Source organism: Ailuropoda melanoleuca, chromosome 11, assembly GCF_002007445.2.
Source record: "Ailuropoda melanoleuca isolate Jingjing chromosome 11, ASM200744v2, whole genome shotgun sequence".
In the NCBI taxonomy this organism is placed as follows: Eukaryota; Metazoa; Chordata; class Mammalia; order Carnivora; family Ursidae; genus Ailuropoda; species Ailuropoda melanoleuca.
The window spans coordinates 112,937-126,501 of record NC_048228.1 but is presented as its reverse complement, the minus strand read 5'-3'; the positions used below and the strand labels follow the sequence as shown (position 1 = coordinate 126,501).

At 58.3% G+C, this 13,565-nt stretch overlaps 1 protein-coding gene across 1 annotated transcript; it reads left to right on the top strand.

Annotated features, from left to right (window-relative positions):
• Positions 1–3,190: 3,190 nt before the first annotated feature.
• HES4 (hes family bHLH transcription factor 4) lies at positions 3,191–11,264 on the top strand. Its single transcript, XM_034671374.1, is given in 10 exon segments — positions 3,191–3,291; positions 6,102–6,807; positions 6,995–7,560; positions 7,562–7,637; positions 7,639–7,785; positions 7,889–7,943; positions 7,946–7,975; positions 8,084–8,149; positions 8,152–9,580; positions 11,042–11,264. Coding segments are annotated over 7 exon segments (747 nt in total). The 5' UTR covers positions 3,191–3,291; positions 6,102–6,807; positions 6,995–7,504; the 3' UTR covers positions 8,469–9,580; positions 11,042–11,264.
• The last annotated feature ends 2,301 nt before the right edge of the window (positions 11,265–13,565 follow it).

Here is a 13,565-nt window from a genome sequence, read left to right as displayed (position 1 = left end):
CTTGGGATCTGGGCCTTAGGGCCAAAGTGAGGAGGGGGAGACTTGGGTGGGAAGGTTGGGGTAGAGGCTTCCACTGCCAGATGGAGGGGAAGAGGCCACCAGTCCCCAGTATTTAAAAAATTATCGCAAACTTGGAAATCAGGTTCAAGGAGCCTTCCTATCCTTGAAGGTCTCCCCGGAGGTGCCTTTGCTGATATTCTTGAAGTTACAGGTTAATGTGTTATAGACATCTGTCCTACCAGACACAGAGACTTCTATCCTGGAGAAACAGGGTCTTGCTGCCCCATGGGGCATCTGCCAGTTTTGTACCTGACCTGTACTCCTCCCTCAAAGCCTCATGGAACCCGCTGGTTTCTCCATCGGTAAGCTAAATGAACACTTGACATGTGCTCACTCCGTATTTGTATGGAAGTCTTGGGGTTTTTTTGCCTTGAAAATCATATTTGACATCAGGTATTGGAAAATATGCCTCTATGGTTTGGATGTTGTGGGATACTGTCACCACTGATTTTGGGGAAACATTGTATCCTTGTCTGGAGGTTGGAGAGGTGCCAACTCTGTTACTCGTTCGGTCAACATGTCTGTATAGAGCCCACACTGCACGCCAGTACTACTCCTGGGCACAGTGAAGTTCGCATTCTGGGGTGGTAGACAGACATGGGGGGGTAGGTACAGAAGGCATGTGTTGCAGGGCGTCTGGCGGGCTCAGTCGGTACACATGCAACTCTTGACCTCAGGGTTGTAAGTCTGAGCCCCATGTTGGGTGTAGAGATAACTTAAAAACAAAATCCCAAAAAAAAAAAAAAAAAAGCCAAATAGGGACCTGAGAAGTTGATGTACTGTGTTGCCAGTACGAAGAAGAAAGAGCAGGAAAGGGGATGAAGTCCTGAGGAGTCCCAGGCAGAGACACAGTTGCTGCAGGCGGCCTGAGGCAGGAGTGTGTCTGCACGTGTGTGAGGCAGTGAGGCTGGCGAAGCAGGGCGTGCGGATGGCCACTGAACACACTATGCTGTCCCCAAGGAGGGGCCGGACCTGCTTCTGCTCAGGCCTAACAGGGTCATCAGGACACCTGTGTGAAGCACAGGACCTCGGGTCAGGGAGGGAGCTGGAGACCAAGCAGGAGGTCCGCTGAAAATGCAGGGAGCAGGTGATGGTGGCATGGAGTCAGTGGCAGGGGAGCAAGGGGTTAGAAGCTGGTGTTTGGATATACCAGGGAGCTAGAGGCCTGATGGGCAGGGTGGGGCGTGCACCCCAAGTGTCAAGATGGCAGGTGAATGCTGGTCTGAGACTTCTAAGGAAGGTCACATGTAGAGGACGCAAGGAGCCTCCGTCAGGCCCAGTCACCAGGCAGAGACTGCCTCAGTTGTCTGAACAGAAAAGTTAGTGTGAAAACTTGTTCCCCAGGTATCAGAGGACTGAACGCCATAGGAGAACATGGGGCTACTGCTGAGTCAGTGGGGGTGGGAGGTTGGGCTGGAGAGAAGAGGCTGGGCCTATGGAGGGTGGAGCCTGACCTCCCCTCCTGTGCCCCTGTGGTCATGACTTCCTGGCAGTGGGACTGGGGGGAGGAGGGGCGCCAGGGTAGGCATGAAACACCATGGGACACTATCAGGAACTTGGTTATGGACACTTTGTACCTGAAATGCCTATTAGATTTAAAATCAGGTAAGGGATATGGCCTGGGGTTCATGGATAAGCCCAGGCTGGGCATACCAATTGGGGCATCAGGGAGTGGGCACAGACAGAGAGGGTGAGGAGTCATGGAGAAACCAGAAATGCAGGAGTAGGGCAATCGGGTCGATACGTCTAAGAAGCCAGTGAGGGATGTGTAGCCACCCTAGTCACTACTGGATCAGCCACAGGGACATCCTGGTGACCTTGCTGAGCCTGGTCTCCACAGTCCTGGGGCAGACTGACAGAGAGTTCGAGAGAGGAGGAGAGGGTCTGGGTTCACATGGTAGGTGCTCGTTCTGAGAGCTTTGCCACAGAGAAGCCGTGGTAGGTGGAGAGCCAAGTGGGGACCTGAGGAGTTGATGCTGTGTCGTGCTTTTCTATCACGAGCAGCATGATGGGGACGGACTCACAGGGAGAGGACTCGAGGGTGCAGAGAGAGGGGAGGGTGCTAGGGTGCTAGTGCAGGGAGCACCAGGGCCTGCAGAACACAGGGACTCAAGCACGGGACATGAAGATCTGCAGGCCTCAGCCCCACATCGGATGAGAGTAGGACAGGGAGGAGGCACTGTGGGCTCGAGGAGAGGGGCCGAAAGTGTGCTGGAGTTGTTCAGGGGCACACTGGGGAGCGGCCAGGAAATGTGAGCTCTCTGGGCAGCACGGGGTCTCCTAAGGCCCACGGACAGAGTGTAAAGCAAGGACGGTCAGTGGCTCCGTGCATCTCGGGCCACATGCGGCTACAGGATGTCAGGGGGTTCATGTGACCGACAGAGAAGCGTGCCCATGGCATCTTATTCTTGACTCTGGCTGGCCTTGTTTCAGCTGAGGTTTCACTGTGTGAGTTCTGAAGCCCAGGCCTCAGGAGACCCCCAGTGTGTACTTCGCCCTTCTGAAATGTTAGCCAAGCCACACGAAGAAGCTAGTCCTGCTTGGGCAGGGCGGGCCACATGGCAGAGAGCCAGAAGTCCAGTGACCACAACTCTAGTGACGATCCATGGTGCCACTTCCATCCTCGAAGCCCAGCTGACCCTCAACTGACAGCGGGTGCCTGAGCGAGGCCCGGGAGAAGCCACCAGCACCCCCCAGATCCACCAACTGTGCAAAGGAACGGGAAGGGGGTTGTCAAGCCACGAAGATAGCTGGGATTTAACACAGGTGATGGTTTGGCCAAGCGAATAGGAGGAGGAAGGGAGGGTTAGGGAACAGGCACGATGGCTGGCCAGACAAGTTTCTCTTGATCCAGAGAGGACAATGACATCAAGGGATGAGGAAGCACCAACCTCGGTCTTATCCAAGGACTGCCGATCTCAGCAGGGCTCCAGGGGAGTGGAGGACAGGAGCTGTGAGGCTGGGAAGTTGTCAGGGAATGTGAGCCTCGAGGTTAGGCTGTCAAGGGGTTGCAGTTGTTGAGAAGGACCCTGGCCAGGGAAGTGAGTGGCCAAGTGGGGAGGTGAAAGGACTGCTGAAGGGGAGGACGTCCAGAAGGTCGGAGAATCATCTTTGTGGATTTTGAAATCACCAGGAACTATGGCAGGAGTGGCTGGGGAAAGTGACGGAATCAGGAGTAAAACACATAGGAAGTGAGACAAGGCCCCCAGGTGCTGAGACAACTCCAACAAGGTAAGGTGTGATAATACAGGTTGAGAGCTGGGGCTTTTGTGGTAGAGAAGAGACTGGTCTGGAAGTTCCAAAGAGGAGGGACAAGGAAGCTCCCCACTCCCCAGGTGCAGTACTCCAAGAGTGAGCAGCAGACCCACAGGAGCCCTATGCAGACAGGGATTGGGAGGAGGTCCTGCCACTTCCCAAATGTGGAGAGGTGTCAACACTCAGATTTTGGACAAAGATATTAACAATGCCCAGACCATGGGGAAGATGCTGTCACTCAGCTTGTGTTGGGGGGGGTGCTCTCCCTACCCACCATTCAGGGAGCCGAGGGAAGGTGTGTCAGCTCTGTGGCCTGTAACGGTAGAAAACACCCCTTCGGCCACAGAGGATGAGGACTGTCCTGGAACCTCAGCATCAACAACGCTGTGCTCCTGGCCTCTACCTGGGTCCTGGGCATTTGTTTCCCTCATCGCTGTCTTGCATCCTGGATTCCATGAGCCCTGGCCGTTGTCACTTGCTGGATTCCAGCAGACACAGATGAAAGACTCAGCCCCCAGCTCCCACTTTGCAGGAGAGAACCTACAACAGGTCTAGCCTGGTCACTCGACAGCTCTGGCCCAAGCTGCCCGAGTCGATGGGCCGCTGCCTCTTGGCAAAGAGATAGGACTTCCCAGACGTGGAGAAGCGGGAGCAGACTCTAAGGAGGGTGCATGGGGGGGACAGGGGCAGGTGGTGGTCTCTGGTGTCGCTGATGTTCTGGAATCCATGTGCTGGAGGAATGGGAGGGCCGGGGTGTAAAAGCAGTTGCCATCCCCATGTGAGAGGTTGGGGGGCAGGGTGTGCACAAACAGGCCCTCAAGGGACATTTGGTTGAATGTTGTCATCTGGAATGCTGTTACAGTGGCCAGATGTGAGACCTCCACCCCCACAAGGCTGGAGTCCTATGTCTGGCCTAGATGGTATCTCCGTCTTTCCTCACAAATTCCCCCACTGACTTTCCCGCTTTGCCCCTCCATGGCCATCAGTGGGCCCTGCAGATGTGCCCTCGACCATCAGCCATCTGGGGCTTGGCCCAGTCGGGGCCTGGGTCCAGGAAGACAGACGGCTGGCCTCTGGCTCCCAAGAAGCGTCTCATCAGATGCAAAGCCAGGGTTCAGAGCCCCTGAGCCTTTGTAGACGCTAGAGAAAATAAGGAAAAAGGACAGGGAAGAAGGGGTGGTGGGAGGAAAAGGCCGTTCTCCCTGGGTCCAGGGCTTGGTCCATCCCTGCTATTCCAGTTACTACTGCTATGTAACAAATGACCCTGAAATGCCATAGGAAACAACTGTCCGGCTCTGTGAATCAAGAATTGGAACAGAGCATGCAGGGGCAGCTGGGGAAATAGGAAATGAGTGGCAGCAGCAACTTCAGTTTAGGGTCATTTGGACGTGTTTCACACACGTGTTTGGCAGCTGAGACTACTGGGCTGCTGGCTACGACACCCACACAAGGCCTGCCCACCGGGCCCCTCCTTGGGGCCTGTCCACGGGGCCAGTTTGTGCTTCCCTACAGAGACGGTCTGAGGACAAGGGCCCAGAGGGACATGACTGTACAGACCAGTGGGGGTGTGGGGGTGCAGGTGATGACAATATTGGGAAAGCGCACCTTGCTCTGGACCGTAGAGGGCTCCTTGCTGGGACTGAGGTTGGGAAGGCCAGGACGCAGGCCCCTGGAGACCCTGGGTGGGGCGCATCCTTCCCTTCCTGGCAGGCCTCTGAGGTTGAGCCTGGGGTTGCTCCAAGTGTGCAGAGCACTACGGAGCATATGATGAAGCTGAGTACAGGCATCTCCCTGCCTCAGTCTCCCCTCTGTTCAGTTCTACCCCACCCGCGTCCCTGGGGCAGCAACAACACGGGAGCTGTCATGTCCCCAGTTCTCACTACGTGCTGGGTACCTTCAAAGTAGAATCTCATTGATCTTCCCAGTAATCCTGGGATAAATAGACCCATTTTACAGGTGCGGAAGCAGGTACAGGAAGGTAAATCATCCCATCTAACAACTAGTGAGGGAAAGAATGGTCCAGAACGTGGTTCCTCAGGCCTCTCCTTCCAGTCTGAAACCCTGCCTGTCTGGCCTCCACGGAAGGCTGGGGGCCACCCGCAGCCCAGGCACACCGGGCGCTCCTCAGACGACTCCCAGGAGGCGGCGGTGTCTCCAGCGCCCACTGGGGGCGCTCGCGGGCTTCTGTTTTCCGCAGTCACGGCGACCTCCTCGACACCAGCCGCCCCTGCACCCGAGCAATCAGCGCTCTCAGGGCTTTTTGGGCTAGCAGTAGACCGTCCTCAGATTCCGGCCTGACCCCAGCAGCTTCCCAACGCCCCTCCGCTCCAGCGCGCTCCTCTAGGCGGGAAAGGGGAAAAAACGGGTGGTCTCCTCTAGGTGCCTGTGCAGAAGCGATTGTGTGGTGGGGAGCACCTGAACTGCCCCTCGCGCCCCAGTGCCCCAGGGCCATCGGTGGAGGGCAGGCGCGAACTTTGCTTGACGCTAGACTTGAATCAGCCTCAGAAAGGAAAGGCGGCCCAGAGTGGGACCCTGAAATGGGTGTTGGGACAGGGGTCAGCCGCCGACACTTAGAGGCAGTTGAGCTGACCCTTAGAGGCTCGCCATTCGGCTCACTCCATTGCTCAGAAAAGCCCCCCAAGGCTCTCCCAGACCTCTCCTGGGGCCAGAAGCCTCTCAGTCCCTGTGCCTCTGCCTGTCCCTTTCCCTCCTCCCTCGGCCCCTGTGCCCCCTGTGGCCCCTTTCCCATCCTGGGGATGCCATTTCCTTCCCTTGGGGCCTTGCAGAGCTGCCTTCTCCCCAAAAGATCCCACCGCGGAGAAGACTTCCGGACACCCCGTCAGAAGAAGAGTTTCCTCCCCCAGCAGCCCACCCATTTCTGTTATAACAAAACGATTGTTTTTGCTTGCTGTCTCCTCCGACACCGGATTAGAAGCCCCAGCAGCTGTCCAGGCCCACAGCGGGCCTCCGGAAATGTCTATGGGATGGGTACCACACCGCTGCCAGGCCCCCATGGACTGGGCACCAGGAATTCTCAAAAGACTGGCCGTGCGACATAATTCTAGATGAAAACAATATCGAACAGGAAAATAATAGTCTTGTTTCTGCCACCGTGCCACTTCGAAACAAAGATTTTAACAATTGCTCCCCAGTATTTTGTGAGCCCTATTTCGTTGCTGGTTCGCCGGCTGTTGCATAATCTAGAAGAGTGTGACATCACCAGCCCCACAGCATCCCCTCATCTGGCTTGTACCCTCACCGACCTTCACCCTGAGATGTCACCTGATTATCTGGGGGCGTTGCCAGCCCTGCCGGTGACATCTTTCTGCTCATCGGTGACGTCACCCCACCTGTCCTGCAATATCACCCTCATCGTTCTATGCCATCATTTCATTGTCCTGTGACGCCACCCTGCCTGCTTCGACTTCAGCCAGCCGACCTCTCTCCTGCCCTGCGGCTGGTGTTCCACGTTCGCCGTCCAATAGGCCTTGAGTACGTGAGCGGGCGGTGGGGGTCCTGGGAGGCTGAGCACGCGGCGGGTCAGATGAGGCTGTGCGGAGACCCTGGCCCCGGGCGGGGACCCGGAATGGCGGAGGAAAACGGAAGGGGCACGTGGGCCGAGGCTCGCCTACTCCTCAGGGGCGCCTGATCCATTTCCCCTTGCGACTTGTGCTTTCAGAGTTCCTGCCGCGAACTCTGCGCCCCATCCCCACCCCGGGCCCCGCGGGGTCTGAACTGGAGCCTCGCGCCCAGCCCGGGAGATTCGCCGCCCCGGGCAGTCCGAAGAGGCCGGGTCCTGGCGCACGGCGCGGGACGCGGCCGCGAGGAGGGGCCGGCGATTTTCCCGCTCCGTCCCGGCGTAGCTAGAGGCGGGCGCGGGCCGGGCTGGTGGGCCGGGAGCCTAGGCGTGCCTGACATTTGGCGGGGGCGGCAGGCGGGGTGGGCGGCCGGCGCAGGGCGGGGGGCGGGCGGGCGGAGCGCAGCCTCTCATTGGCCGGCGAGAGCGTGGGAAAGAAGGCCGAGCCGGGTTCACACACCCTGCGGCCGCGCTGCCTTAAATAGCCGCGCGCCCGGGATCTCTTCGCGCCGGCCTGCAGCCCGGGACTCGACGGAGAAGAGCACGGACGCCACGCGCCCGCCAGCCCCTGGCGGCGCCCTCCGCCTGGCTCCGGAGGCGCGGGGGCGCACCATGCCTGCGGACACCCCCGGGAAGCCGAGACCCTCGCCGCTGGCAGGAGCGCCGGCCCGCCAGAACCCCGAATAAGCCCCGAAGCGCGGCGGAGCACCGAAAGGTGGGGACCTGGCGGGGCGTGGGTTGGGAGGCGTGGGGGCGGGACGGACGGACGCGGGACTCTGCCCCAGCCCGACCCACAGTCTTCCAAGTCGGTCATGGAGAAGCGGCGCCGAGCGCGCATCAACGAAAGCCTCTCGCAGCTCAAGACCCTCATCCTGGACGCCTTCAGGAAGGATGTAAGTCGGGGTCGGGAGGTGAGATCGAGGGGCGGAGGTGCGGAGCTCGGAAGTCTTGGCGCACTGCTGGGCTGCAAGCCCCCCCCCCACGCCCTACCCCCAGAGCTCCCGCCATTCGAAGCTGGAGAAAGCAGACATCCTGGAGAACACGGTGAGGCACCTAGGAGCCTGCGGCGAGTGCAGGTGACAGGTGAGGCGCGGGCAGCCGCGGCGTGCGGGGGGCGGCGCGGCGGTGACGGGGAGCCTCGCGGGACCACCGCGGCGGGAACCGACCGCCCGTCTCCTGCCGCCCCCGCAGCCGCGCTCAGCGCTGACCCAGCCGTCCTGGGCAAGTACCGCGCCGGCTTCAACGAGTGTTTAGCGGAGTGAATCGCTTCTTGGCCGGCTGCGAGGGCGTCCCGGCCGACGTGCGTTCTCGCCTGCTTGGCCACCTGGCGGCCTTCCTGGGCCAGCTGGGGCCCTCGCGCCGCCCGTCTCCATCGCCCCCCGCTGCGGAGGCCCGGGCGCCCGAGGTCTACGCCGGCTGCGCGCCGCTCCTGGCGTTCGACCGCCCCTTCCCCCTGCTGCGCGCTGGGTCCGCATTCGCGCTGCGGCTGCCTCTGGGCCTGACTGGGGCGCCCCCCAACGTCCCTAGAGCGGGGCTGCAGAACGGGTGCGCGCCCTGGAGGCCGTGGCTGCGGTGAGGCCTGATCCTCAGACTGTGGCGGAGGCTGCACCCCGTTCTAGGGCCGTGGCCTCTGAGTGTACCGGAGAATACTTGTTTCCAGAGGCCGCGTCGAGAGAGTTTGATCTTTTTTTGTCTTTGTGAAGACTCCAGTCTGGCGTTTTGCCCGGGGAGGGGGGGTGTCTGCTGGTTGCTTTGTGCTGACTTCGGGGGCGGGACTGCTGGTGGCCCTTCCCCAGGCTCTGTACCCCGTGCCGGCCCTTCCTCTACCCCAAGGCTGGGCCGGTGTGCCTGCATCCGTGCAGCAGCCAGCCACCCTCCCGGGAGTGTTGGGGATGTGAGAAGCCACTCAGCAAAGTGACAGTCACATTTTCTACAATGCAACCCAATGTCGGAAACCACTTTGGCGGCATCACTGCGCAAGGATTTTTTGTTTGTTTGTTTTTTAAGGTACCTTACCCCAGTCCCACTCCTGTGGACCTTGGAAGGTGGAGACATTGTCACACTCTTGTACTGGGCCGCTGAGCTGTGGCGAGAGGTGATCACGCCCTGAAGCTTCAGTTCTGGCTTGGTCCACTCCCTACTTTGTTCTCATGGTTCAACGCAAAGCTGCCTGGACTGAGCCTGCCCCAGGCCAGTGTTTGGCCAGGAGAGGAGTGCCATCAGGAGAGGTTGACTGAGTCCTAAGGACAGGAACTGGGGCAAGGCTTGCCAAGAGCACTCAGTGTCAGGGTTGGGGGGGGCACTCTCCCACCAGAGTCCCGTCCTGCTGTGTACCCTGGGAGGGGAGGTCTCCCCCCTAGTGGGAAAAGACTTGGAGGGTGGTCCTGCCCATGCCTCTGTTCTGAGCACCTGCTGTGTGTCAGCCCTATAGTCCTGGGCAGGAATGCTAGGCAGCATTGGACATCAGCCCTGAGTCACTGTCCTGCGGTCCTAGGTCTCCCTGAGCTGCTGCTGGGGGCTGTGCTCCAGTCGTAATGAGGGGGTGATCTGAGTCATACAAGCTGAGACTGGAGTGTCTCATCCTGAGTCCATGTGAGGCTGAGCCAAGACTCATTTCCCAAATGCAGCTGAGTTTATCAGATGGTTGCCGGCCACCTGCCTGGCCAGGGCCCATCAAGGAGAAAGAGGGTGAGTCACTGCTGGAGGTTAGCCTTCTTCGCCTCCAGTGGCTTCTTGGCTGTGTCACAGGCAGGATTCACCTGGGCTCTCCTGCACGCAGCCGTGCGTACCCAGCAGGGACCCCCAGATCCCCACCAAGCCAGTCACCCCCTGCCCTCTGGTTTCCTTGCCCATCTCCCCAAGAGTCAAGGGCCTGGGTCAGTGATCCCAGATGGTGGCAGCTACACGGGCCAGGTACTGTACCCTTGGACATTGCACACTCGGTGATCCTGGCCCTGGGGGAGCTTCAAGGTAGTTCCTCTCCCTTCAGAGCTGTGGTATCAGCAGGACTGTGGGGGAGGGATAGTTGATCACGCCTGGGAAGCCCTCTTGGGCAGGAGACTAGCACAGGGTCTATTGCTAAAGCTGGAAGCTCAGCGTGGTTGGGGGAAGGGTGCTGCTCAGGGCCTCAGTGCAGAAGCTAGGGGGTGGTGCTTTGGGATGTGAAGCCTGGGGGGGTAGGGGGGTGGTTAGGGTCTGTACAAGGCTGGGGCCCACACATCCTGCAGGAAAAAGAGGGACCTCCCTACCTGTGTGGCCAAAGGAAAAAGGGCCACCTGGAGAAATCACCGGGAACTTGGGCCACGATGCGCTTCCTCCTCCTGTGGGAGGGTAGTGATAACCCTGGACCAGATTCCTGGCCGCCCATTCCCTCCCTGCCTTACTTCCTGTCCTTCCCACCCCCACTCCCATGCCACATTTTACTTCCTATTTCTGGTAATCTCTTCTCAACACTGTTGCCAAAGGGAGCTTTGGGGTGAGGACACCCCCAAGGGCCTTTCAGGCTCTGTGGGGGACCACACACTGTTCCTCAGACAGGCAGGCTCCTCCTGCGCTCTGTTTGAACTCAGCCTCCCCGCTGGAATTCTCTCCCCACTTGCCCACTGGAGGCAGCCACCCCAGGCTCCGTAGGCTCCAGAGGCTAAGGCCACGTCTGTGTCACTCACTTTGTCCCCAGCACCTGCTGGGAACAGCTCGATGCGGACTGACCTGAATAACTGAATGAAAGACGGAGTCGGGAGGTTTGGGAAGGGTTTTGAAGTGCAGTCAAAGTACAGTGTTCCTTTAATCTCAGGTGCACAACACGGTGATTTGACAGTTGCATACGTGAGACAGTGCTCACCACCCCAAGACCCCAAGAGCAGTCGTCATCTGTCGGGGTCAGAATTATTGGAGTAGTATTGACCATATTCCCTATTCTGCACTTTTCATCTCTGTGACTTATTTATCATATTACCTGGAAATTTGTACCTCCTAACCCCCTTGCCTGTTTCACCCATTCCCATCCACCTTTCCTCTGAGAACCACCAGTTCTCTGTATTTAGGAGTGTTGTTTTTTTTTTAAGATTTTATTTTTTAAGTAATCTTTCCCTGTCCCTGACCTAGCCACCCACCCACCCAGCTGTTTTTATCTTGGCTTTTGTCTTGCAGACACTTTCTGCTGAATAATAGAGGAAACACCTCCTGGCAAGGCTGTGTGGTAGGGGTCGGGGAGGAATCTGGACCTCCTCCTGGGGAGAAGGCGGCTAGAAGGCTGATCTTTTCCCTCCACCACCAGGAGGAGTCTCATTGGGTATCTGGGGTCTCCTTCCAGTCCAGTTCCTGGCAAAGACCAAGAGCCAATAAATGTTTGCTAAATTCATGTGCACGGTCAGCAGAGCTGCCTGCCTCTCTGGATGTGGGATCCCTGTGTTCCATCTGCCTGTGGGGCCAGGGCTTAGGGACTGAACAATGACAGCAAATCGTGGCTGTTAGAAATTTGGAGAAAGAGTCCATCTCTATGGTGACAGAAGTCGGCCCATGAAACTTCAGTCAGTCGGAATTTCAGAGTGGGGAGGGGCTGGGTTGTTCGGAGCCCTGGTTTGTGAGAGGTGAGGCGTTAGCTCCCCCACCAAAGCTCCAGTGGTCCCTTGGTTACGTTCAGGCCTCAGCAACCTCCTCCCATCACCTGGCAAGCTTTCCAGAGCAGGAAGCTGGACCTAAAGGGTCCCACAGCTGTGCCTGGCTGTTCCGTGTCTGCTCCCTAGAGCCCCAGGGACTGCATCCATTCTGGGATGTACGAGGGTCAAGGAAACAGGCCCTGGGGTTGACAGCTTCCTAGAAGGCCACCAGGGATCCCCCTCCTGTTCTGCAACCTTGTGATGTGCTGAGGTTGGCTCGCGTGACCAATCGGGCCCTGAAGAAGTGGCGTGATGTCTCTTTGACGTTAGTTTGCAAGCACGTCTCGCTGTGTCTGTCTCTCTGTGACATCATTCACTCTGGGGGAGGACAGCTGTCCTTTACTATGGAGAGGCCAACAGAGTGTGGACCTGAGTGAGAGTGAGTTTAGAAGTAGGTGCTCCAACTCCTTGAGGCTTCGGATGAGGTCCCAGCACTGTCAGCATCGCGACGGCAACTGCAGGAGAGGTCCTGGGCCAGAACCACCCAGCTGAGCGGCTCCTGGATTTCTCCCTTTCAGAAACGGTGGGAGATAATCAACGTGTGTCATTTTAAGCTGCTAAACTTGAGGTCAGGTTTTTGGGCAGCAATAGAATAACAATAAGCTGTAAAATAACTATAACAGCAATTGCAATTTAAGTTGTAAAACTTAGATAACAAGAGGAATACACGACTAATGTGCCCATGGCCACCCAGCCATCACCCCCACCTGCCTTCCTGACAATGGGATTGTGGAAGAGGTTGGGTGGGGGTGAGGACTGGACTCTTGGTGAGAGTAACCCCAGAAATAGTCCCTGCAATATCGTCATAAGCAGAGAATGGACTGGCCTGACTGTGACCTGGAGACGGGTTCCGAGCAAGCGCCAACTGGATGGGTGCAGGGACAGGCCCAGGGCCCTGCCGTGGTGCTGACCAGCCACAGTCCAGGTCCACCCTTGAGGGAGCCAGGCAGAGCTGGGGGTCATTTCTGGGGCAGTAACTGATAGGGCACCCTGCATCAGAGCATGGGGTTGGGGAGTCACAGGCTTCAGGTTTCCAACAAGGACAGGTGTGAGAGATGCTTGCTGTTGAGAGCCAAAGAGCCACCACCCAGGGTGGGCCTGGCCTCAGCAGGCTCCGTCATCCACAGCACAGGCACTGTGAAACTCCTGGGCCACACGGCCTGCTCCTGGCTGGGGAGCATCGACTCTTTCTGCAGCCTGGTAAGCGCGGTTACCAAAAAGTACCTGCAGCTGCTGTTTCAAGGGTGTGTCCTCCGGGTATCCCACCTGACCCTGACCCTGACCCCTGCCCGGTAACTTTGGGCTTCTCTCCTGGGCCTCTACCGTGAGTGAGGAGTCCCAATGTCTGTGTGGGGAGGAAGAAGCTCAGCAATGAGTAGGAAGTCAGGGCTGGAAGGCCGGAGCCCTGTGCATGGTGTAAGAGGGGTGCACACACCTGAGCCAGCAGGAACATCCCACCCCTGCTCTCCCGTCCTTACCCACATAGTGGGCCGGGAAGGGGGAGCCTTCCTGCAGCTATTCTACCAACCAGACGCTGGTGGAGAGGAGGGCTTCTCCAGCTCTACCCCTCCTGTCACACTGGATCCCCCCAGCACCCCTGGCGGTGTTTAGCACAGTGAGGGAGAGGTCGGCAGTCCCTGTCCTCCCCCAGCCCCCACTCTCCCCTCCCAACTTACCAGCTGACCACTACCTGCACCAAACGCTCACACCCAGAGGGCTGGGGGCTGACTGGGCTCCTGAGCCTGCCTTCTCATTGTTCTTCGAGGCCCCATGCGATACCATGGACCTCAGCTCTCCTGGCAGCTCAGGGTCAGGAAAGTGTTCTGTGAGCTCCGGCTCGCTTTTTTCTCTACGTTCAGAGACTGGCTCTGAATGAAAGGCCATCATCGGGTGGTGTGAGCTAGCAATTTCCTTCTCTCCTGTTCAGCTTTAGGAAAAGAGAAAAAGCTCCACAAAGGTGTCTCTAGGGATATGGTGTGCAAAATTGAGAGGTGTGGGTTGCCACCCAGAATCTG